This window comes from Crotalus tigris, unplaced genomic scaffold (genome assembly GCF_016545835.1).
Source record: "Crotalus tigris isolate CLP2741 ecotype Arizona unplaced genomic scaffold, ASM1654583v1 scf7180000021493.194949, whole genome shotgun sequence".
Classification (NCBI taxonomy): domain Eukaryota; kingdom Metazoa; phylum Chordata; class Lepidosauria; order Squamata; family Viperidae; genus Crotalus; species Crotalus tigris.
The window spans coordinates 133599-157468 of NW_024098538.1; the positions used below are offsets into that span (position 1 = coordinate 133599).

At 42.3% G+C, this 23870-nt stretch overlaps 1 protein-coding gene across 4 annotated transcripts in view; it reads left to right on the forward strand.

Moving 5' to 3' along the window:
- Positions 1-3275: 3275 nt before the first annotated feature.
- The window catches only part of SMAD4 (SMAD family member 4), a 36760-nt gene continuing 16165 nt past the window's right edge, over positions 3276-23870 (forward strand). Inside the window, exons 1-8 of one of the 4 annotated variants that reach the window (XM_039318735.1) lie at positions 3276-3517; positions 15934-16253; positions 16502-16676; positions 18841-18870; positions 20473-20688; positions 21804-21899; positions 22007-22120; positions 23660-23710. In XM_039318735.1, coding sequence (XP_039174669.1) covers positions 16005-16253; positions 16502-16676; positions 18841-18870; positions 20473-20688; positions 21804-21899; positions 22007-22120; positions 23660-23710 — 931 coding nt within the window. In that variant the 5' untranslated portion in view covers positions 3276-3517; positions 15934-16004. Of the gene's footprint in view, positions 3518-3824; positions 3845-15933; positions 16254-16501; positions 16677-18840; positions 18871-20472; positions 20689-21779; positions 21900-22006; positions 22121-23659; positions 23711-23870 lie in introns of those variants that run through there. The other 3 variants (XM_039318733.1, XM_039318734.1, XM_039318736.1) reach the window with 3 other exon arrangements.

Below are 23870 nucleotides of genomic sequence, written 5' to 3' on the forward strand. Positions count from 1 at the left end.
CTTTGGTAAGCAGTTTTGGTTTGCTTTTTGTGTATATGTGTGGCAAGAAGGGCAGCATTAGTCGTTAGGGGTAGATGTTTTCACTCACTGGGGCATTGCAGTTCATTTACTGGCACAGCAAAAGAGCTTTGAGGAATCTGGAGACACAATGTGGTTTATCCATTTTTAGAATAATGTGTTCTTGCCCCTTCTTTTTTGTTCTTCCATCCAAGTGCATCCAGAAGTTAAGTCCCACCTTAGCTGAAATACTTCAGATCTGATTTTATACTTGGCAAACACAAAAGGTTGAATCTTTCCCATACAAATAGAAAGTGATTTGGACGAAGAAGATTCTAACTACAGGTGGTTCTGGACTTAAAACCACTCATTTAGTGACCATTCAAAGTTATAATGGCATTGTGACCAGTTTTCACACTTATAACCGTTTCAGCATCCCCTACACCAGGGCTTTTCAACCTTTTCACCCATTGTACCATTTTTAGGATATGGCAACATCCGAGTACCACCAGTCGCCTAGCAAGGTGTCAAAAACTTGATGACCAAAACAAAAAAAAAAAGAAAAAAGTGATGAAGTACTGGTAGTCCTCGACTTACAACAGTTCGCTTAGTGACTATTGGAAGTTACAATGGCACTGAAAAAAGTGCTCCCCAAGTCGCAGCCGAGCAAGACACCAAAGGTTTTCATTGTTGTGAGCATTTCTGTTCAGGATTGGCAGCGGGGGTGGGGTGGGGTGTGTTTGGTTTATATTCCCCCCCCTCCCGTCTGCTGGGTGGTTGCAGCAGGTTTTGATCACTTCACATGACCCTGGGACACTGTGACTATCATAAATATGAATCAGTTGCCAAGCATCTGAATGTAAATAACAAGACCCTGGAGAGGCTGCAACATTCCAGCTAATCAGTGCTTCTGGGCTCAGCAGAAGCGCCAGGATCAGTGCTGCTTTCCAGCTGGAGCCTGGCCCTGATCCTGGCGCTTCCGCTGAGCCCTGACAGCCCTGCAGCTCCAGCCGTCTCTCGCTCAGGCTTGTGTGGTGCTGCCACCGGTTCAGCTCATTCCCCTCCCCCACTACCCCTTTTCTAGGATGGTCGCGTACCATCTGCCAGGTGCCAATGTACCACAGGTGGTACCCGTACCACTGGTTGAAAAGCCCTGCTTTTACGTACATGATCAAAATTCAGACACCTGGCAGCTGGCTCATATTTATGACAATTGCATGTCTTAGAGTCATGTGATTATCTTTTGCAGCCTTCCAACAAGTAAAATCAATGGGGAAGCCACTTAATAACTCTTACTTACTAAACAACTGCATGAAATGAAAGTGATTCATTTAAATAGGGCAAGAAAGGTCATAAAGTGGAGCAAAACTCAACAGCTGTTTTGCGTAGCAGTGAAAATTTTGCGTTCAATTGTCGTAAGTTGACTACCTGTCCCCTTTTTAAATAGCAGGAATTGAGTTTATCAAAGTTTCCCTCTTGTTCTGTGCCAGGAGCCTGATAAAATTCCTGTAATCATCATAGGAGTTGTTTTCTCCTTAACAGTCCAAGCTAAACAGTCATCCATTTTGATACAGATCTTGTGGGGATTTGTTTTTTGATTGTTCTCTTTGAATTCTTAGCTCTCAAATTGAAAAAAAATATTACATCTTACAGGATGCATCCAGACAAGGGTGAGAAAAAAAATAGGAAAAAAGTAATTAAGATAAGTGGCATATAAATGTAATAAATGGTAAATAAATATTAACTTGCTTTTTTCTCTTTTTACGTTTTACTTTTAATTTTCTTATACTGTTTAAGTGAGAGCAACAAAAACAAAGCTGCAATGCAGCAGATGAAAAATCTGAGTGACTTGTAGTAAAACAGCTATGTGAGCGGGTAGTTCCCGCTTATTCCTGGGTATCTCCAGTTCAAAAAAAGGCTTAGAGAACGGGAAGATGCTTTTTGCTTGAGACCCCCAAAGGTCTACCCACAGGTAGCAGTGTTTTCCTCTTTGGCAACCTGAAGACTTCAACTCCCAGAATCCTCCAGCCAGCCTGCTTAAGTCCACGGTCCACTTGCTCTTATGGCTAGAAGGCTCTTTACAGCCTAACACTCCGTCAAAGACCCGCCTGAGCTGAAGTTCATTCAGAAGCGACAGGCACTACACGTGACCTTGTTCTCCCTCGGGGATTGGACGAGCGCGGTTCTCTAGCCAGCGTCTGATGGCTGCCGTTCATTTTGACCGTGGGAATGCTAACTGCCTCGAACGGAAAAGGAATATAGGATAGAAAACAGAATAGAATAAAGAACAGAATAGAATACTTTATTGTCACTTGAAATGTACACTTAATCACTATAAATTAAAATGAGATTTCCTTGCATTCGGCTCTCAAAGGGTCACCGCCTCCAATATACGCCGCATGGAACAAAAAATAAATTATGCGTATAGCCACATACACACAGATGTGTGGCCCGGAGAAACAACACAGTCTAGTTCGGATGTATACGTGTACCTGGCGAAAAAAACGAATCTTGTGAGTTTACCAATTCGTGGGAAGGTGGCGCCAAACGTGCTGGAGCCGAACCGGTCGGGTGCGAGCAATCCGTTCCGGGGGTGGGCGCAGGAGGCATGTTTGGGCTGGTGGGCAGCAAAAGCGCTCGTGGGAACGGACAGAAACGTGGAGAGCCAGGAGGGGGGAAGGGCGGGTGTTGAGAAGCGGGGGGAGAGGCGGGACCAGCCTTATTGCCCCAAGAGGCCCCCTCCCCCCTCCAGGCCTGCTTCCAGAGGTTCCGGTTCCGCTCGACCGGAGGGGGGGAGGGCCGTTTGGGGGCCGAAAGAAAATTTTCCCAGCTGCTTCGAGGGCACCTTTACCTGACGGAGGGGGCTGATGAGCGCGACACGCTTTGCGTGGGCACCGCAGCTCTACGAGGGGGGTCGCGCGTGGGTGGGAACATGAAGAGCCACGGCAAGGAAAAAAGCCAAGTCCGCCCTGACCCCTCCCCGTTCTCTTTCAGGGCGGGCGGCAACTTCGAAACTAAAGAAACACAGCATTTCCCCTCCCCAAAGTTTTTCCCAAAGTTCGCGGCCGCGCCCTCCCGCGGCGTTCTCCAAGACGCTCTTCCAGCGCGTTATGGGACGGGTGTGAGCATGCGCACCACGCTCGCCCGACTGGGGAGCTCGTGTTGCGGAACCAGCCAGGGAGAGAGCGCACGGGAGCCAGGGAGGTGAAGGGGAAACCCGGATGTGGCGCATGCGCCGCGGAGCCTGACTGGACCCGTCTGCGGCAGCGGCGGCGGCAACAACAACACGACGACGCAGGCGGGGGCCGCCGTCGTCGCCTGGAACGTCCTTCCCTCGCGCCTGGAGGCCGTTTGCGCGCGCGCGCCGTGAGGGAGCCGCGCCGCCCCTCCCCCCTCTCTCTCCGGGAAGGCGGAGCGAGGAGGAGGAGGGGGAGAAGCGGAGCGGCGGAGGGGGCGCTGAGGCCCCTCGCAGGCCGACCGCGGCGACGGCGGCCCCGGCGGGGTCCCGACTGAGGCCCAGGTAACGCCCCTTCCGCCCCGCTTTCTGCCCGGAGCCCCCGCTTGGCTTCCTCTCTCCCGCGGCAGCGGTCGCCCCCAGCGCCGGAGGGCTGCAGCCCAGCCTCCGCCGCCGCCTCCTCAGGCGCCTAAGGGGACTGCAACGCCCATCGTCCCCAGCCCGCGGGGAGGGGAGGGGAGGGAAGCGCTGCGCGACCGCTGGGGAGGCTGCGGCGGCCGCGCTGGGTCCGTTGCCAGCGAGAAGAACAAAGAGCCCGGCCTCCCCCTCCCGAGCCCTCCCCCCACAGGGGGGGAAGGGGAGAGAGACCCGGCAGGGCCCGCTTCCTCGGTGGTGAGTGGCCGCGGAGTCCCGGCCAGGGGAGGCCGCGTCGTCGGGAGGGCGAGGAGACCGGCGCCGCCTCGCAGTTTGGCCCAACGTTTGCGCCCGCCTCGCCCGCTTCTAAAATGGAGCCTTGCCCGGATTTCGTTTGCCGCTGCGCTTCGTTCGGCGCTTGCAATCAAAGCCCCGGAGGGGGGGGGGGAGGGGGCGGTTGCCCCAAAGGCAAAAAGAAAAAGAAAAGCATTGCGGAGAGAGAGAGAAGGAAGGGTTGCAGGACGGCTTTGTCGAGTCCGGGGAAGATGTTGGGGTTAGGAGTTTCGCTTTTTTATGTTTTATGTTACTCTCGTCGGGTTACTTGGTTTCTGCCCCCGACGCTTTTCCTGGCGACTTTGGGGGATCCTGGGCGGTGTGGCTCGTCTTGGCTCGGGCCGAGTCGCTTCCCAGCCCACGTGCGCCGGGTTTTTTTAAAAAATAATTCTCGCAGGACTTTCGGGTGGAGGGGAGCGCGCGAAGAGGGACACGCCAAAAAGTGATACCGAATCGAGTGCAAACTTTGTATCTGATTTTCCTAGGTGCTGAATTGAAAGTTGCTTGAGTGTAATCTTTAAATGTTTATTGTGATGAATGTTTGCATAATAAATATTTACAATATAGAAGGGGTAAAGTGTCTGTTTTCATGTTCTGGGGGAAAAAAAACCTGCTTTCGAGGATCGTATTTCCTGAGGATTTTATCTTTGTTACTAACGTTTTTTACTTTGTTACTGGAGTTGTTATGGAGTAAGGAACTTGATCGTAGATTTGTTTCTGTTGCACGTGCCTTTCTATACTACTTGTTTTCAATATTAGTCAAACTTAAAGCGCTGTAGACAAATAATGTAGAAATGAAAACTGATACTGGAAATGGATATCAAATCAAGATATTAGCGGACAGATATTAGTTAATAGCTAGTTGAGAAATCGTCTAGTATCTGTGGATGTCTGGTCTTCCTTGATGGTTGAGAGATACGTAAATGATCACCTTGACATTAAAATTCTTTGGTATAAATGACAGTTGAAGTAATTTATATGGTTTCTTTTCCTTATTTCTTAAACATTTGTTGCATGTTTTAGCATAGTGCTAAAAACCTTTTCTTCCATTTTCATAAAGAAAATTTAAAGACATTTAGAATATTTATCTGCCATGTTTACACATACTAGGTAAGATTAAGAGCAACTGCAAATGGTTAGCATTATTTAGGTATTTATTTGCATTTATTACTGCCCCCATTCTGATACCACATTCAAAATATTTCAAGTTTGAAATGTTTTAAACTTTAAATATTTTATTTCAAGTTCAAAATTGTTAAAACTTTAAAAAATGCTTAGAAAGTATAGAATAGATGATTCCAGTCCTTGGAATCAGAAACTTCCTTGTGCCTCTGGCAAGAAAAACCTAAGGGAAAAGAATCAGTCTTGAAATTGGATGTTTTGACCTAAAATCATTTTAATGTTTTACACACCTTCAATGCTGGCTTGCTGATGATAGAATACCGTATATGTGGCTTTCCCCCCCCCCCCTTGTGTTGCTCTAGAGCAGTGGTGCCCAACATTTTCTATACCCACACCCCTAGAACGCCTCTGATATAGTCTTGCACACTATAATTTTGAAACTTCTAAACCCAAGTTTTTGCACCCGCTGGAATATCGTCTTGCACCTGTGAGCCCCCTGTTGGAAACCCCTGCTCTAGAGGGTTAGAGAACTCTCTGGATCGGTTCCTGCAGTGCTGGAAAGCAGGAAAAACAAAGGGGGAAATGTCCATTGTCATTAGAGGAAATTGCTTTTCTAGATGAAGCCCAACAACAATTAGAAAAAGTTTAATTCCTCTCTATTTCAGAAGAGCATTGGCAAAATTTGTTTATGAGTGGTAGAGCTTGATAGGAATATCCAACAGTCCACATGGGCAAGTTTAGGTAAGTTCTTTATTTAGTAAGGATTTTATCAAATTACAGCATTCTGCCTGTTAATAACCCCCTCCCCCCATCCTATTTCAGTACAGTTAAACTCCATGACCACCTCAGATTTAGATGTGACTCCTTTAATGTCATAGGCCTTCAATTGAGGGAGATCTTTGAGATGGTTTCTTCTGTAAACAGTCCGGGTGCATTATAAATACACTCCTACTCTTCTTCAGACTAGCCATCCTGTTCCCATTCTATTTAAAAGAACTTTTCCTACTGTTAAATGACAAGAAAGTGAGATCCCATTGCAATGCAATGCAATGCAACATTTATAATTTGTCATTTGCTTCTAACAGTCATGTCTATGTTACATATTATAATTCTGTGGCATTGTGATTAGTCAGCATATAAGGATGTGTACATGGTCATGGTGAACCCAGTTTTCTGAGTTTGCACAACACACTTAACTCTATGGGCTGAGATTGCATAAGACGTTTGATTTAAATGTGCTTGACTGCTGTATGGTTGATGTGTCTTGTGAATAGCCTTACTCAGAAGTAAGTCCCATTGAATTTAATGGTACTAACTCTCAGGTCCTAGTTTATGCTTTGTTCTGTAATATTTGACAATATTTGTGCTATTCTTCTGAAACCCTTTTTGAAACATCAGTCTTTGTTTACATGCAGTTTTTTATCCTTTTAAATCAGTGTTTCTTAACCTTGGCAACTTGAAGAGGTATGGACTTCAGCTGGCTGGGGAATTCTGGGAGTTGAAGTCCATACCTCTTCAAGTTGCCAAGGTTGAGAAACACTGTTTTACATGCATACTTCCAAAATGATTCTCTACCAGATTTCAAATGTTAGTGAGAGTGATTATAGAATGCATGTCACATGTTCTGCTTAGTAGTTGTGGTACGGTGCTATTGGCAAGAAAAATGCATTGGTGCCAGCTCTTGGATCCATGAAATCATTTTTAAAGATTTTGTTTTGAGTCTTAATATTTATTTAGTCTTCAGTCTAATTTTTCAGCATATGTTGTTAATTTTTTCAGGATTGGAAATCTCGGGTTTGGCTTCATCTGATGGAATAATGGATCTTAACTGTATTCCTGAAACTAGAAGGGGGGGGGGAATATGAGACTTCTGTGGTGAGGGAATTCCACAATGTGGGAGTGGTATTTGAAAATAGCTGCTTTGAAGGACCCAGCAATGGCATTCCCATAGAGACAGAAAGAACCTGGAGGAGTACAGAAGAAGCTGGCCCCAAAGATAGCTGGCCTAGATCTGAAAAGGTTTAGGTTTCCCCTGTCCAGTCATGACCAACTCAGGGAGGTGAAGCTCATCTCTGATTCTCAGCTGAGGGATCTGTGTCATCCTATGGGGACCGAAGTGGTGCCTGTTTATCTGCTTGCATTTGTGTGCTTTTGAACGGCTAAGTTGGCAGGAGTTGGGACAAGGAACGGGAGCTCAGCCCCTCGCGTGGCACTTGGGTCCCAAACTCGGGCTGTCGGTTTTCCAGCTGACAAGCCCAGCATCTTAACTGCTGAGCCATTGTGCCGCCCTGACCCAGAGACAACTGGCCCCTTGAATTGCACTTGGCAATTCAGACTGGTGTCCAAGGGCCATTTGAAACCTCCAGTTATTCTTTATTAGTAGAGTATTACTGTGAGATGCAGGGCTCATGAATCAGGAGCTGAAGTTCCTTTTATGCGTCTGTATTAAGAATAGTGTTTTTAGCTTCTGCTCGTTTTTCCTCCTATATTAAACTTTCCCTTCAGGCATGGACTGTCATGTACAGTTATTTACTAATTTTTCAGAATTTATATGCTGTTCGAATCCTGATGACCTGGAGCAGGTAGCTGTAATGAAAGTAGATCTTCTCTAGACTTGCAGATTAATGATGGGAAACTAAAACAATCATGCAACTGTCTTCCATGATACATGAACACTTAAAGACATATAAAAAAAATGCTTCAAGGCAAAAAAAACCCAGCATTCTTTTTAGCCCTGAACCGATCGTGGTAATTGGCAAAGATTCTTCTCTATGAAGAAAAAGTGCAAGGTTCTGGATTCTCTTTCCACAATTGAATGAATTGCCCAGTGTGTAAAGAAAGGAATGAGCTAGAATATTAAAGAAGGATATGGCTTTGCAGATCAGCCATTCCCACTTTAGGAATCCCTCTGGCAATAAAGTAGAAATGGAAGAACCTAAGGAAAGAGAGAGTTTTTAATTCACACATTTAACAATTCCCCCGTGAACTTTTAACACCACGTCCCTATCTGCATTGCTTTTTATGGAGCTAAACAAGGGTAAACGATTGTTAACTGAGGCAAGCTATGCAAAGGCTGTAATGATATTTAAAGCACACAGAGCAGCTTCCAAATGCTGTCTCTAATTGTCCAAATATCCCTTTAGGGCAGAAATATTCTGAGGAATGAAAAGGGGCATTACATTGCAGCAGCCTAGCATTCTTTATGGGGAAATCTATCATTCTTTGAATTCTGTTGCTTCTGTTAAAAAGGTGGCTGGGTTGATAAGCATGGGTTGGGATTTTATGGAGACAGACTGAAGCCACATCTGCAAAAGGGATATGATAAAAGTGGCTTTGTGATTCAACCAACACATGTACACTGCTAATGCTTTCTTAGAAATGATCTTGGAACTTCCCAGTGATCTTGAAAGTTAAGTGTTAATTTAACTCTTACCTAGAAGGAGTGCCGATTACTGTATCTTTTCCAGAATGTAAAAGTCAGGTTTGCAGTGTTGAAAGCAACATGAAATGCTATTATTGAAAGGTTGAGAAGACAGCTCCATGTAAAGGTTATTAAGATTATTTTTGGGGCTCGTGAGGGTTGACCACTAAGACTGGATTCATTACAGACTTTAGCTTCTTTGGAGGTTGGGTGACTTCCTCCAGCCATTTCCACACTATCTTTCCATTGAGCATAAACTTTTACTGGGAGAAAGTCTTTGTTGCTTAATAGACTTGACTGAAATGATGTTTTTTAAGCTTCCACTCAGTCACTTGTCTGAGATGGTATAGGGCAGGCTCTCCTGCATGGGGGGGGGGGCTGGACTAGAAGACCTCCAAGATCCGTTCCAGCTCTAGTCTAGTCTAGTGTAGTGTTAGACATATGCAGATTTTCTCTCAGCAGGTGCCATTGACTGTCACCTGGAACTGGGGAAATATCTGGGGCATATTAGAATTTTAAAATTGCAAGAAAGGAAAATGAAAATAATGAAGAAAGTACACAAGTGCAGTATGAAGAAAATCAATGAAAAGAGGTTTTTCCCCCTTTTGTAATACTTGAATCCTGGGTCATCCAAGAAAATTGAACAAGGCAAATTCAAGTTATGTAAAAAAAAAGAATTAGTATAACATTTGCTATCACAAAATAACTTTGAGACAAAGGAAAATGAAATGGAGCCATGGATAGTTAGACTATGGAAAAAAGCTTGCTGACATCTAAGCCAGTAAAGTTAAGCATTTAAGCCCAGAGACCTAACTAACTTGGGTTCTTGGAAGCTTACTGTCTTTAGAATGCAGTGAAAAATGAGATATTGGACAAAATAAGTCTTTTCTCTTTTATGCTTTTGAGATGAAAGAACATTAAGCATCTCATGGTGCAAGTTTCCCTTGGATGAAATGGGTTCCTTCCTCTTGTATCTCTTATCATCTAGAGCAGGGGTGTCAAACTGCCAGCCCACAGGCCGGTTTCATTATACTGGAGCCGTGCCCACCCCATTGCCAGCATGGCGAAAAAGCTCAGATATGTCACGTGACGTCACGAGTTTGACATGTCTAATCTAGAGTCTGGCATAAAAAACAACAAAAATAAAAAATAAAGCCTCTGTGAATCAGGTTTGAAAAAAGGTTCAGTGTGTTGGAGGTTGTTGGTTTTCCTCCTTTTTTCTACTGTTACTGCTACGTAGTTTTACATAAGCATGTTTATATATGTTTTGCAAAAAATAAAATTATGCAGTGCTTTAGATTGGAAGGCAGAAATGTACTTTAGAGTACATGGGATTGCAAATATAGTGCCTATCTATAACTTCTTTTTTAAGGATTGCACAACAGCTGCATGATGCCAAAAAAAGGTGTGCCTATTTTCAAGCGTTGCAGACAGGTGCTACTTTGAGTGCATGCTTGGAAAAAGATTTTTGCCTTATTTATTTATTTGGAATTGAAGTCAGATTTAATAATTTAACCCCGTGTTTCCAGTTTTATCCCAGTTTGATTTCTGTCTTTCCCTGCTCGCCTCCCTGTTGTTGCATCTATCATTCAATTGCTTTCTACTCACCATTGGTGGAAAATACATGATCTGCTCCTTTTCTCAGATTTGTTTTTTCAAGGTTTAAATTTCAAGAAGTCTCTTTAAAGTAAATTGAATGCACTTGAACTTGTTTTATGTATGTCAGTATAAATTCAGAACAGGGAACAGTCCATTTGCACCCCATCCCAGAGCTTTGGCACCTAAAAAAATGTGTACTCTCTCTTGCTGAAGATTTTCAGCAGCAGCACCAGAGTCCTGCTTTGATGGTTGTGGAAAGACAGTAGACATTTCATAGTGATAGATATTTTTTCCTAGAGCAGCCGTGCTCTTAATTATTCAGGTGAAGGGTAGATAAAGACTGCATCCAATTTCACAGTTGTATTTGTTATGCTAGCATGGCAGTGCTCTGAGGACTAAAGTATGTTCATGTGTGATAGAATGTTCTTCACTTGGTTGATTGGTAAATATATTCTATCTTAATCTTTTCAGCATTTTGACTTGTCCAGAGTTAGTCAGGTAGTCCTCCACTTACGACCACAATTGAGCCCAGAATTTATGTCACTAAGGGAGAAATTTGTTAAGTGGGTTTTGTCCCATTTTACGACTTTTCTTCCCATATTTGTTAAGTGAATCACTGCAGTTGTTAAACTGGTAACACAGTTGTTAAGTGAATCTGGCTTCCCCATTGACTTCGCTTGTCAGAAGGTCGCAGAAGATGGCCACACGCTCTTGGGACACGGCGACCGTTATGAATAGGATTCGGCTGCCAGGCGTCTGAGTTCTGTTCATGTGCCCATGGGGATGCTGCAATGGTCATCATAAATGTGGAAAATGGTCATAAGCCACTTTTTTCAGAGCTGTTGCAATTCAAACGGTCACTAAACGAACTGTTGCAAGTTGAGGACTACCTGTGGTATGTTGCTGAATTTCTGTTACAAAACTTTTGTTGGATCCGAGCTAAATTGTTTAGAACCTTCAGTTCCATTTTTATTCTGTCTCTGGAGTGCTTTATTTTGTTGTGGAAGTCTGGATGGTTGTATTTTTGGAAGGCAATATATAAAAGATGAGGATGAGGCTACTGATGGTAGCATCGGTATCTTCTGATAGCCTCTGGGGAGGCTCTTCTGTGGGAGACGTGGGGGGCACATTAATGTAAAGCGTCTAACCTAAAGAGAGGTACAACTTTTTGCTGGCTGATGAGGGGCCCTTCTCTCCTCTAACTGCCCCCGTTGGCTCGGCTTTCTGCCCTCCTGAGCCATAATGCAGCTTCTGTTGAGCTTTTGTGGCTAATTGTGTTTACCTGGCTTGTGGGTTGTGTGTTCTTGTCCTTACTGTTTCTGTGTTTTTATGCTGTGTTTACTTGTTGTAGCATGCCGGAGTCATGATTTTTGAGATGGGCAGATATATTAATTGGAGTGGAGTGGAGTGGAATAGGACAGGACAGGACCGTGGAGGTCTTCTAGTCCAGCCCCGTGCTCAAGCAGGAGAATCTATACCATCTCAGACTAGTGACTGTCTAGCCTCTTTTTAAAAATCTCCAGTGATGGAGCGCCCATGATTTCTGGGGGCAAGCTGTTCCACTGGTTAACTATCCTCACTGTTAGGAACTGCTATCATGTCTCCCCTTTTTCTTCTTTTCTTTACACTAGCCAAACCCAAGTCTTGCAGCTGTTCTTCGTATGTTTTAGTTTCCAGGCCTTTGATCCTCTTAGTTGCTCTTTTCTGAACTTTTTCCAAGGTCTCAAAATCTTTTTTGTGATACGGTAACCAAAATTGGCTGCAGTATTCCGGGTGTGGTCTTACTAGGGTTTTATAAAGCGGTACTAATATACTGTATACTGTCGCCCTGCCTATTTAACTTATATGCAGAGCACATCATGAGAAAGGCAGGGCTAGATGAAACAAAAGTTGGAATTAAGATTGCCGGGAGAAATATCAACAACCTAAGATATGCAGATGATACCACTCTAAGGGCAGAAAGTGAAGAGGAACTAAGGAGCCTCTTGATGCGGGTGAAGAAGGAGAGTGCAAACGTTGGCTTGAAACTCAACATTAAGAAAACCAAACTCATGGCATCCGGCCCACTCAATTCCTGGCAAATAGATGGGGAAGAAATGGGAGGTAGTGACAGATTTTATTTTTCTGGGCTCCAAGATCACCTCAGATGGGGACTGCAGCCAAGAAATTAAAAGACGCTTGCTCCTGGGGAGGAAAGCTATGGCAAATCTTGACAGCATACTAAAAAGCAGAGACATCACCCTGCCAACAAAAGTGTGTATAGTCCAGGCCATGGTTTTCCCAGTTGCAATGTATGGCTGTGAAAGTTGGACCGTAAGAAAGGCTGAGTGCCAAAGAATTGAGGCCTTTGAACTATGGTGCTGGAGAAGACTCCTGCGAGTCCCTTGGACTGCAAGGCGTTCAAACCGGTCAGTCCTAGAAGATATCAACCCCGACTGCTCTTTAGAAGGCCAGATCCTGAAGTTGAAACTCAAATACTTTGGCCACCTAATGAGAAGGAAGGACTCACTGGGGAAGGGCCTAATGCTGGGAAAGATTGAGGGCAATAGAAGAAGGGGACGACAGAGAATGAGATGGCTGGATGGAGTCACTGAAGCAGTAGGTGTGAACTTAAATGGACTCCAGAAGATGGTAGAGAACAGGAAGACCTGGAGGAACATTGTCCATGGGGTCGCGATGAGTCGGACACGACTTTGCAATTAACAACAACAACTAATACATCACGTGATCTTGATTCTATGCCTCTGTTTATACAACCCAGACTTGTATTAGCTTTTTTGGCTGCTGTTGCACACTGCTGGCTCATAGTCAAGTGATCGTCCACTAGGACTCCAAGGTCCCTCTCACACTTGCTGTTTTTGAGCCAGATCTCACCCAATCTGTACTTGTTCCTTTGGTTTTTCCTGCCTAAGTGTAAGACTTTGCTTTTCTCCACATTGAAACTCATTTTGTTGGATAGGGCCCATTGTTCAAGTTTGTCAAGATCTTTTTGGATCCTGAGTTTATCTTCTGGGGTGTTGGCTATTCCTGCCAGTTTGGTGTCATCTGCAAATTTGATGATTTCCTCTTCAATTCTCTCATCTAAGTCGTTGATGAAGATATTGAAGAGTACTGGGCCTAAGACAGAACCTTGTGGTACCTCGCTGCTTACTTCTCTCCATGTGGATGTAGTGCTGTTGAGGACTACTCATTGAGTACTGTTTGCTGTCACCATCTTTCTGGAGAATGGAAAAGTTTGACCAGTCTTCCCCTTAATACTGATTTGGAAGAGTGATAGGGGTCCCACAGCCTGTGCAACTTAGTTGTATAAACTGCATGTAACGATGATAGTAACACACTAACGCACGTGGAAAGCAAACTGACGCCTCACTTTCTGGCTCTAGTTGCTCTGAGGTATCAATCAGAGCAGAGAACAGGAGCCTTGTCTTCTTTTGAGATGAACAGAGAAGCCAGCTCTGTTTTGATTTAAGAAGGAAAGTAACTGCAGATGAGAAGAAAATCTGTAAATCTTTCTTTTAGCTTGCCAGCCAAGTGCTCCAACAATTGCAGTGGGATACAATAAAGCTTTTAGCACTGATTTAAAAAAATAAAAATAAAACAAACAGCATCTCAACAGTTTCTTGTAGAATTGTGGGGAGACCGGACCCAGATCTTGTAAGTGGGTCTGGAATCATGTAGATTAAGATTGTATCAAATAAGCAAGAATTGAGTTGGCCAAAATCCCAATATGTTTCCAAAATAAAAGCCAGAGGCAGATTCTTTGAAGCAGGGAACAATTTCCAAATACAAGGATCCATAGAGCAAAACAGCACACTTGAAAATAGAATAATCTGAAAACATTTTACATTATGTCTGAGAAATTTTGCTCCTCAAGCCAGGTGGTCCTGACTAATTACTGCTTCCATAAATTAAAACTTTTGTTCAAAACTTTTAAGAGTTCTTCCTGTTAGCTCCTATTGATTCCCTAGAGATTCCTGGCTTATACAATATAGCATCTTCTCTTGCCTTAGACCTGTCATTCCCACGTGCCCTGTCCATCTGGAGCCTGTGCCTTCTCCACACATCAAACAGTCATAATTTTCTGCTCATTGACTGTTTTCTTGACTCCCAAGTTAGACCCTCCTTCGCCTCTGGCCCCAGGGAGGTTCACCTTCACTCCTATCTCAGTTCCTCCTACTTTTTGCTTAGTCCTGTAAACTAACCCTTCCCCCCCCCCCAGCTGTTCACAATCTCCATTTTGCTTACATTTTTCTAGCAATCTCTGTCCCTTTTCCAGATGCTCTTTTTCCAGGTGATCTGCCTCCCCCTTTGATGTCTCAGGTCTACTTCCTTTTAAGAAAAGTTTTTTTTTTTTTTAACAACAATAAGGGTAGGGTAGAACTGAGGCGAACTTGTTGGGCAAGTCTAGACCCATCTCCATTTTGTACTTTGAATTTTAAACTGATAAATAATCCCTGTTCTTTTACCTGGGCAAATCTGGACTTGTCTGTCTTGCCCTCCCATACGTTCCTAGGCATTGCATTTGTTTCTAAATCAGGGTTTCCTAAATGTTTTGCCATCACACCTCCCTTTAATCGTACGACCACAATTGAGCCCAAAATGTATGTTGTTAAGTGAGAAATTTGTTAAGTTAGTTTTACGGCTTTTTTGCCACAGTTGTTAAGTGAATCACTGCGGTTGTTAAGTTAGCAACATGGTTGTTAAGTGAATCCGGTTTCTCCATTGACTTCGCTTGTCAAAAGGGAATCATGTGACTCTGGGCCACTGCAACCGTCATAAATGCAAGTCACTTGTGAAGCATCCAAATGTAAATCACATGACTATGGGGGTGCTGCAACGGTCATAAGTCACTTTTTAAAGTGCCTTTGTAACTTCAAATGATCACTAAACAAACTGTTGTAAGTCAAAGGACCAAACTGAACAATAGAAACAATGCAATGAAACTTTGGGAAAGGTGGATTTACAGTGCACCTAAAAGATCCTCCTTTCCTGGACCTCGTTTGTACACCCCTCCTTCCCCCCCCCCAAGGGAGGCACGCCTGACAGTTTGGAGAAGTCGGTTCTAGGTGAAGAGGTGGACTCCATGGCCAAAAAACATCTTGTCAGTCTTGATCTGGCTGGTTGAACTTGGGAAGGGAAGGGCTCACATTTTTTATGGAAGCAAATGGGAGTTTACCTTTTCACCTATAGACAATCATTTGCTTTCAAGTCTGTGCTCAGAGATACAATTTATTGGATTTGCAAGGATAGCAGGGTTCAATTCCAATCTATGCTCTTTGAGAAAATTAGAAAGGGGAAGATGACACATTTGTTAAAAAAAACCTTCCAGCCTTGATGTTTGTGGGAAAGAATTATGTTTGAGTTGGACTATTTTTCCATCCCATTCATTTTAATAAATTTAAATATGATAGTGGTAACACAGAAAAATATGACCTAGGACAGTGATGGCAAACCTTTTAGAGACTGAGTGCCCAAACTGCAACCCAAAACCCACTTATGATTTGTCGGGTGCTGGGTGGGCGTGGCTTCAGTGGTAACGGCAGACTGGGTGGGACTAAAAAGTTCAATCAATCAATTCCAACTTTGCAAGATTTTTTTTTCCCGCGAGAAGTTGAAATTGACTGATTGAATTTTTTTAATTTTTTTTTTGCACATGGCGGTGGAGGCCTAAAGCAAAAAGAATTTATAAAACCCAGCTGAAGGCCTAAGACTGGGGCGATGGCACACGTGCCCACAGAGAGGGCTCTGAGTGTCGCCTCTGGCACCCATGCCCTGGGTTCACCACCACTGGCCTAGGATCCAAACAGAAAACATTTAGTTGCTGCCCTTGTAATGTTTGGTCTTTTTTTTCTTTTTTTCTTTTTTCTTTTAGGCTTGTCCTGGATGTAGTTTCTGGCCCACTGGTGGGCAGGGATCTTTGGTCTTGAAGCGAGAACTCTACCAATGGACAGTATGTCTATTACCAACACGCCGACCAGTAACGATGCTTGCCTGAGCATTGTTCACAGCTTGATGTGCCATCGACAAGGAGGAGAGAGTGAAACATTTGCAAAGAGGGCCATTGAAAGCTTAGTTAAAAAACTCAAGGAGAAAAAAGATGAACTGGATTCCTTGATTACAGCCATAACCACAAATGGAGCTCATCCTAGCAAATGTGTTACAATTCAGAGAACGCTGGATGGAAGGCTTCAGGTTGGTGGAAGCATATCTGGTGCTGTTATGTTCTTTATTTTATGTAGTGACAAAGAGATGTAGAGGAATGGACAATTGTCATGCTTGCCTATGACCCTGTGTGAATTGTGCTTATAGATGAATGATGACAGTTTTTTTGTAGCAATAGAGTATAAAACATAATGGCATTTCCTTCATATCCTGGATTTCTTGCATCATTTTCACTCTAATTTTCCATTGAATTTTTCCATGATTTTCAATCTTTTTAGGTGGCTGGTCGAAAGGGCTTTCCACACGTAATTTATGCACGGCTATGGAGGTGGCCTGATCTTCACAAAAATGAACTCAAACATGTCAAATATTGCCAGTATGCGTTTGACTTGAAATGTGACAGTGTCTGTGTGAATCCATATCATTATGAACGTGTTGTGTCACCTGGCATTGGTAAGTTTGTTCATAAATCCATGTTAATTGTTGAAGTTACATTAGAAATTGGGTTAGCTTTAACAATGGATTCCTGACCCCCCTACTTTCTGAGTAAGTTTTTTTTATTTGTGGTTACCTTGCATTTCAGACTGCTAGAAAATATTCCTGCTGTTGGTCAACGGACTTTTCATTATTAAGAGGACCCAGATTATTGGTGGCAATATGCTGACTCTGTAAAACCGCTTAGAGAGGGCTGTAAAGCACTGTGAAGCAGTATATAAGTCTAAGTGCTGTTGCTATTTTTTCCTATTCTCTTTGGTTATAGGAAAGATGTACCAGGAACACTGGCAACCAGAAATAAGGTTGCAGTGCGTAGGTGCGATGTTAGTCATACCAGCAGCTTTTTTTTTCTTTCAAAGAAAGAAACTTAAAACACCCGGGAGATATGCCAGAGAGAACAGCATCTCTGTCAGTAAAATATTCTAGATTCTTTCCTGCCATTGTAGTGGGGAATTAGACAAATTTTTCCAAGTTATTTCTTCTCCCAGACCTCCATAGAGACAGACACACTTGATTTCCTTATGGCCTTGGATCTTCCTGTATTCTTGAATTCTTTGCTGACCCTTATCTTTGCCTTGCAGTATTCAAGAGACCTTTTGTTTCATAGTTGTGGGTTTTAATGTTGCATCCTACTGCTGTTAGTGGTCAAGGCAGGTTTTGGGACAATTGAGGTGTGTTTTGCAGCCTTTAGGCTAAGTAGCCTTGATGATGTGGGAAAAGCTAAAAAACATAGTCGGATCTGAAGAGTAGTTGGATGGAAGAAATCCTTGTAGGCTAGACTGAGAAATCAGAACACATTCTGAAAAAAAAAAGCAGTGGCAAAATAGTTCAGTGTTAATACTAAGAAAGCCACATATCTGCCCATATTCTTTCAGGAGTCGACTCAGTTCAAGGTAGTATGACAGTTGACTCAGATTTTGCTCACAGATTTCATGGTGCTTTGTGGAAGACTCTTGAAAACTGTTTTGTCTCATGGACTTTATTTTGAATGTGGTGGATGGATCTTTAAACATTCCTTAAAGGTGGATTAGAAAAAAGTCTGACAATAAATGTTTGCATTGATGGAAAGGAAGAGTCAATTGACCCCTTGTCCACCTTTGAGAGCTGTTGTTTAAAAAAAGTATTATTGTGATGGAACAATAAATAAATATTGGATTTCTGAAATATTATCATGGAATTATATTCCAGAAATGGTAGCATAGAAAGACAGCTTCCAGTTTAATATAAAAATTTGCCAAGTAGAGAATTTAAGAACATAATAATTCATTTATTTAAATGGTCACCTATCTCAAAATAGTGACTAAGTGGTATATAGGGATCAAAACAAGAAGTACAGCATGGAACACCCACAAAGATAATGCAGTAACCTCTGTTACAAAAAATACATCCTCAATAGCAGCAAAAGCTCACCTAATCTCCTGACCGAAACACCTCAGGGAACAACCAGGTCTTCAGGCTTTATACAGAAGGCCTGTATAAATAAATTATTGTCACAGGTTCTTTTACCTATACCCTAAGTTAGTGGGCTGCAAAACCCTGGAGAGTGAACAGAACCCTACACCTGGCCTCTAGGAAACACCCCCCATGCTATTTACCATGCCCACCCCCCACCCCCAATTCTGCCACAACTCCTGTTCCTCTACTTCAGGGGTGTCAAACTCGCAACATCATACGACTGACGTATTGTGACTTTTTTTCCATTGCCGGGGTGGGCAAGGTTTCATCCGGCAGTTTGACACCCCTGCTCTTCTCCTTCTCTTAGCAAGCCCTACTTCTGGAGAAGAGAAACTGTTCTATTTGCCTTAAGCTGCTTCAAGCTGTTTTAGTTTCCACAAGCAAACACAAACCACCACAAAGTCTCCCTACAACACTCCAACTCCAACCTTACCATCCCCAGCTGCCTCTCTGCTCAGCTGTTACAGTGGCCGGGCTGGCTAGGGAGGGGCCTTAAAGGGACAGGGCACCCAACAGCCCAGGGGCTGGCCATTTTGCAGGAGCCTATCCTCTCACACATGTTTACATATTTCTGTTCATTTTTTGTTTAAACATTTGGATGGTAAAAATGTTTATTCACTGGTTTTTAAAACTAGTCTAATCATTGTGTTTTTTCTCCTCTTTAAAGATCTTTCAGGATTAACTCTGCAAAGTTCTGGTAAGCTATACATAACATTTTATGCATTACAAACAACATGGAATCTTAAATTTAAAGCTACGTAAACATTGGAGAAACTATATTTTTCTGCAGTAGAAAGAATAGCAAATTGTATTATGTAATTACATGAGTCCCAAGGAAGTGTTCCATCATATGAACGGCAGAGGAAGAGAAAATAAGACGTTGTGATTGTTATTCTTGTTTGTGTTCTTAAAGGAATAAAGAAAAATAAGAGTATTGCCAATTACTCTTTGAGATCTTTAACTGGTTACTCATTTTATGCAATTAACATTGCCACCCGATGGACTTAAGTCAATAAAAAGTCTCTTTTCAAGAACTAAAAAAAATAGTTTATCAATCTAAATGAGATATTGCATGTATCTGAACTCATAAATTTCTAATTTCTGGGTGTCCACTAATGCATTGTGTTAAGATATACTTAAACCTGGAATAAATCCATTGAATAAGTCTGATCCATCCTACTGTGATTTACTTGGCTAATTAATTCATCTTAGCTACTTTCTATGTGCAGTTTCTTGTACATGTATAATTGATTTTGGATTTATTATATTTCCAAACTGGGATTAAATCCCAACTGGGCTTTATTTTGTCATCAGGCTAGAATTAAATCCATTCCCATTGACTACATTGAAAAAGTCCCCTGTATGCTAAATGACTTTCCTTTTTTTCCTAATAGGTTTGTGTGGGGAGGGTGCTGGCTCTGAGTTTATGTGCATAAGAGTTGGATATTGTCTGCTAATGGAATCGATTTTTGCTGATGTGTAAGAGCTTTCAGCTTCTCCCATGCGCCCTCAGAGTCTCCTGGGGGGGGGGATGGGGGAAGAAGGGGAGAAAGCCCACAACGTGTATCTGCAGCAACAATAGGGCAACAATTCTGTGCCCTTCACAGGTTGCTTCTGTCGTCTTGCCAGTGATTGGCTTATTGTCTGCAGTTGTTACAGAAGTTCACCCCTCTTGGATGGGGATGGATGTTCTTAGTTTTTTGTGATTATCTTTTTGACCTTGTCCTGATGATGATGATGATGATGATGATGATGATTATTATTATTTTGGTTTTCCTGTACTGACGTAATACACTGAGTATTTGGGCAAGATAAAGGTTATAAGTAACTAGTTGCAAGTATAATCTATAGGGTCCAGAATAATTTCAATGTCCAAATATTGCTAGAAATCCTTGACATAATCCCAAGAGCATGGATGAGAGAAGGCTTATTTTGGTTCATTACAGTGGATTTTAATACTCATAAATAAGAAATAATGATTTTTTATTCTTTCAAAAAGATATTTATCATTTGGGATGTTTGTATCTCAAGTTTATTTGTGTACCCTGAGAACATTCTTCCACTTTATTCTAAATATCTCAAACATATGATTATTTCACGTACTTCTAGTATCAACCTGCTTTTTTAATTAAAAAAACTTTCTCAAATTCATTTATACTAGATACGCTTCTTTGTAATTTAAAATAATACTTCTCTATCTGTGGCTTCAAATGAAAATAGCTTTTCTTCCTTCAGTGGGTTTACAGCAGTTGTTTGTGTATTTTTCTCCTTAATCTCTTAAACTTGTCTTTTATTACAGCGCCGGCTAGCATGTTAGTAAAAGATGAGTATGTCCATGAATTTGAAGGGCAGCCGTCGCTGTCCTCCGCCGAGGGCCACTCGGTCCAGACCATTCAGCACCCCCCCAGCAACAGAGCCTCCGCTGAGCCCTACAGTACCCCGGCTATGTTAGCACCTTCCGAGTCTACTTCTGCCAGCACTCCCAGCTTTCCCAACATTCCTGTCCCTTCCACAAGTAAGAGAATGGCCACTGTGTGAAAATGCACTTGATTAATCAGACCATTAATATAAACAGATTAATAAAGGAGAATGTTTGTAGCTCAGGGGTAAACAATATCCCCCAGTCAAGAAACTTGCAAAGAGGCCAACAGCAAACAGTGCAATTGAAGAATCTCTGAGACTACCCACCACCAACACTGACAGGGCAAGCCGCTAGAATGTAAGCAGTGACAGGAAACAGCACTCCCTCCCTAGAAGCACTGATGATGTTACCTAGTTTGCGTAATGAAACGTCTGCAAGAGGAGAAGCCAGCTCAAGAGAGCACCAAGGGCCCCTCATAGAAGTGGGTTACTAAATGAACTGAGAAGCCATGGAGTCTGTGTGTTGGCAGCTTTTAGTTCTTCATTATATAAAACATAACATGGGGGTGGAGAGGATGGGGATTCATACACATGTATACTGTATCTTGTATTGGGTGCAGATTCTAACCTCCAGATTTTAGCTTCTAGATTAAAAAGAACGTTTAGCTCTCAATGTCAGCATCAGAAAGAGAACTGGAAATCTGAACATTATGTTAACAAAGCAAATTAAAACAGACCAGTGTTTAGGGAGATGGATAGTAGTTAGATAAATAGTGCTTTTTTCATCTTTTTTAAACGTTTTTACAGTGTCTCCTACTTTGCATAATTCTGAAAGACTCCTTAGATCAAGAAAATAACTCCATGCTTCTACAAGTTTAATAAGAACCCAGTGCCAAGCACTGTTTTTTTAATGTCTTTAATCCCAGGCCTAAGTAGATAAACAAAAATGGAGCAAACAAGATCTTATTTTGGGTGCCAAATAAGCACCCTAAGTAATAAAGGAGGATTGTGCTGGTGGCTTCTGTCCTGCCTTTTTGGTAGAGTGGTATTCAGCTTCTTCGTCCTTGCATCATATTATCTCGTTCACATTTATTACTTAGAATTCAGCAGCTACATTAATATGTCCAAATGTGTTTTACTGTGGTTTTATTACTGTAATCATAGTAAATGGCAGAAACTTCAGGCTTCTAACAGAATAGCCATTCATTTTTTAAAGCAATTGTGAACTGTTTTACATTTTGCCAGGCCAACCCACCAATATGTTGGCAGGTAGTCACAGTGATGGACTCTTACAGATTCCTTCAGGGCCTCAGCCAGGGGCACAGCAGAATGGCTTCACAGCTCAGCCAGCTACTTACCACCACAGTAAGTGAACTGTTTACATTCCACTCCAGGGTTTAGTTTAGTTTAGCTTGCAGTCTTTTTCCTTGAAAAGAGATGGGAATAAACACATATTTTCTGTATCTTTTTAGATAGTACAACAACTTGGACTGGCAGTCGTACCACAGCCTACACACCTACGATCCCCCACCATCAAAACGGACACCTTCAACATCATCCACCTATGCCTCATCCTGGACATTACTGTAAGCATGCACTATATATTGTAGGGCTTGCTTAATTTGTGTAATGAAATCATGATTGCCAGAGAGACAGCAAGATGTAATGCTGAACTGAAATAACGAAGAAATATTTGGTCATCTATGAAGTTTTGTAACTTATCTCAGGCAAGTTAGTGGCTGGGTAATACTGAGTCATAATGTGGTTTGGGTTAGGACTTGCTGTGAATTAGCCCATTTGTGACTTACAAAAAAAAAGCCTAGTTAATTCACGACATAGAACAATGTATGAACTCAGCTACTGCCTTTTATATTAATAGGGTACAAATAGAATAACTTGGCAAAAGGCACTTGGAGCTTTTTAGACAAAGTCATTTGGGATATAAATGTGTAACTTTTTTTTTTTTAAAAAAAAAGAAGAAAATACCACTGTCTTTCATATCATTCCCAAAATTCAATCCCTTCAATCCCATATTCTTCTGTTTGGGAATATGTAGAACTTATAGAGAGAGTTTTTATAGAACTTTTATAAACTGGCCTAATTCTTTGATTAATATACTGGTCTGCAAATAATTTTGCCTTTAAACTATTGAGAAACCTTCACATCAAATGTGAGTTTATTTCTAAAGAACATACTTAACATTAGGCACTGTAGATATAAACAGACAGACCTCATCCTAGTTTCTGCTATGTTGCTGGTTTGCTATGCATATGAAATTGTCCTGTACACAAAGGAGTTAGTTTCATCTCAGTCAGGCCTGATGTCAGGCTGGATGTTTGGTCCAAATGTATACCAAAACATTTTTGATGAAATGTTTTGGGCCGACAGCTGGGAAAAGCCAAAGACGTTACCAGTTACTAAGAGTTGTTAAGAAAAAAAGGTGGGAAGAGGGGTGGTTGGCATATTGGATGCGTGGAGATTATAGAGGTCTTGAGAATCGCTAGGAGAAAATGGGAAAAGAAAGCTGTGGGGCTGAAATGCGGGATATCGGTGAGTAACAGGAGGTAGTAAAGGAATCCCGAGAAGGTTAGGATGGGGGACAGGCAGCCAGTTGAAGCCAGGGACTTGGGCAGGAGCTAAATAGCACCTGGAAGGCACCAAAAAAAAAAAGATGGTGAGGTTGTGGGTAGACCAGTCACTAAACGGGGTGGGTGGGGGAGGGTGCCCCAGCCTTGCCCTGCTTGCTCCAAAAGACCTTCTAGAACAGGGCTACCCAATCATGGCCACTTTTAAGACCTGTGGACTTCAACTCCCAGAATTCCCCAGCCAGTCTTGCTGGGAGCTGAAGTCCAGAAGGACACCCTTGCTCTAGATTTGTTTAATGTCGTCAGGACAACCAAAGTGTTCTAGATTTTGGTTATAGTGAGTCCCAGTCTTATTTTTTGGTGCAAATTATGAAAAATAGTGTGGGTATGGCTTTTAAAACAAAACATATTTTCCATTTTGTATCCAGTTCTGTTATTTACATTTATTAGATTTGGATAGGAAATAGTCTTTTAGAGATGGGAAAACCTGCAAGGACATTGGGTAAAAAGTATGACTTTTTTCACTATTTTTTTTTAAAGGGCCAGTTCATAATGAACTTGCATTCCAACCTCCAATATCAAATCATCCTGGTAGGTGCATTTGTTTTAATGAATATTCAGTTAAATGCTTATTCCATATTACAGAATTAAACGGGTACCCTGTCCCCTCTTTAAAATCCATTTTACCCATTTTATCCACTGACATGTATAATACTCCTGTATTAAGGAGTGGGGATCCTCTGGTCTGCAA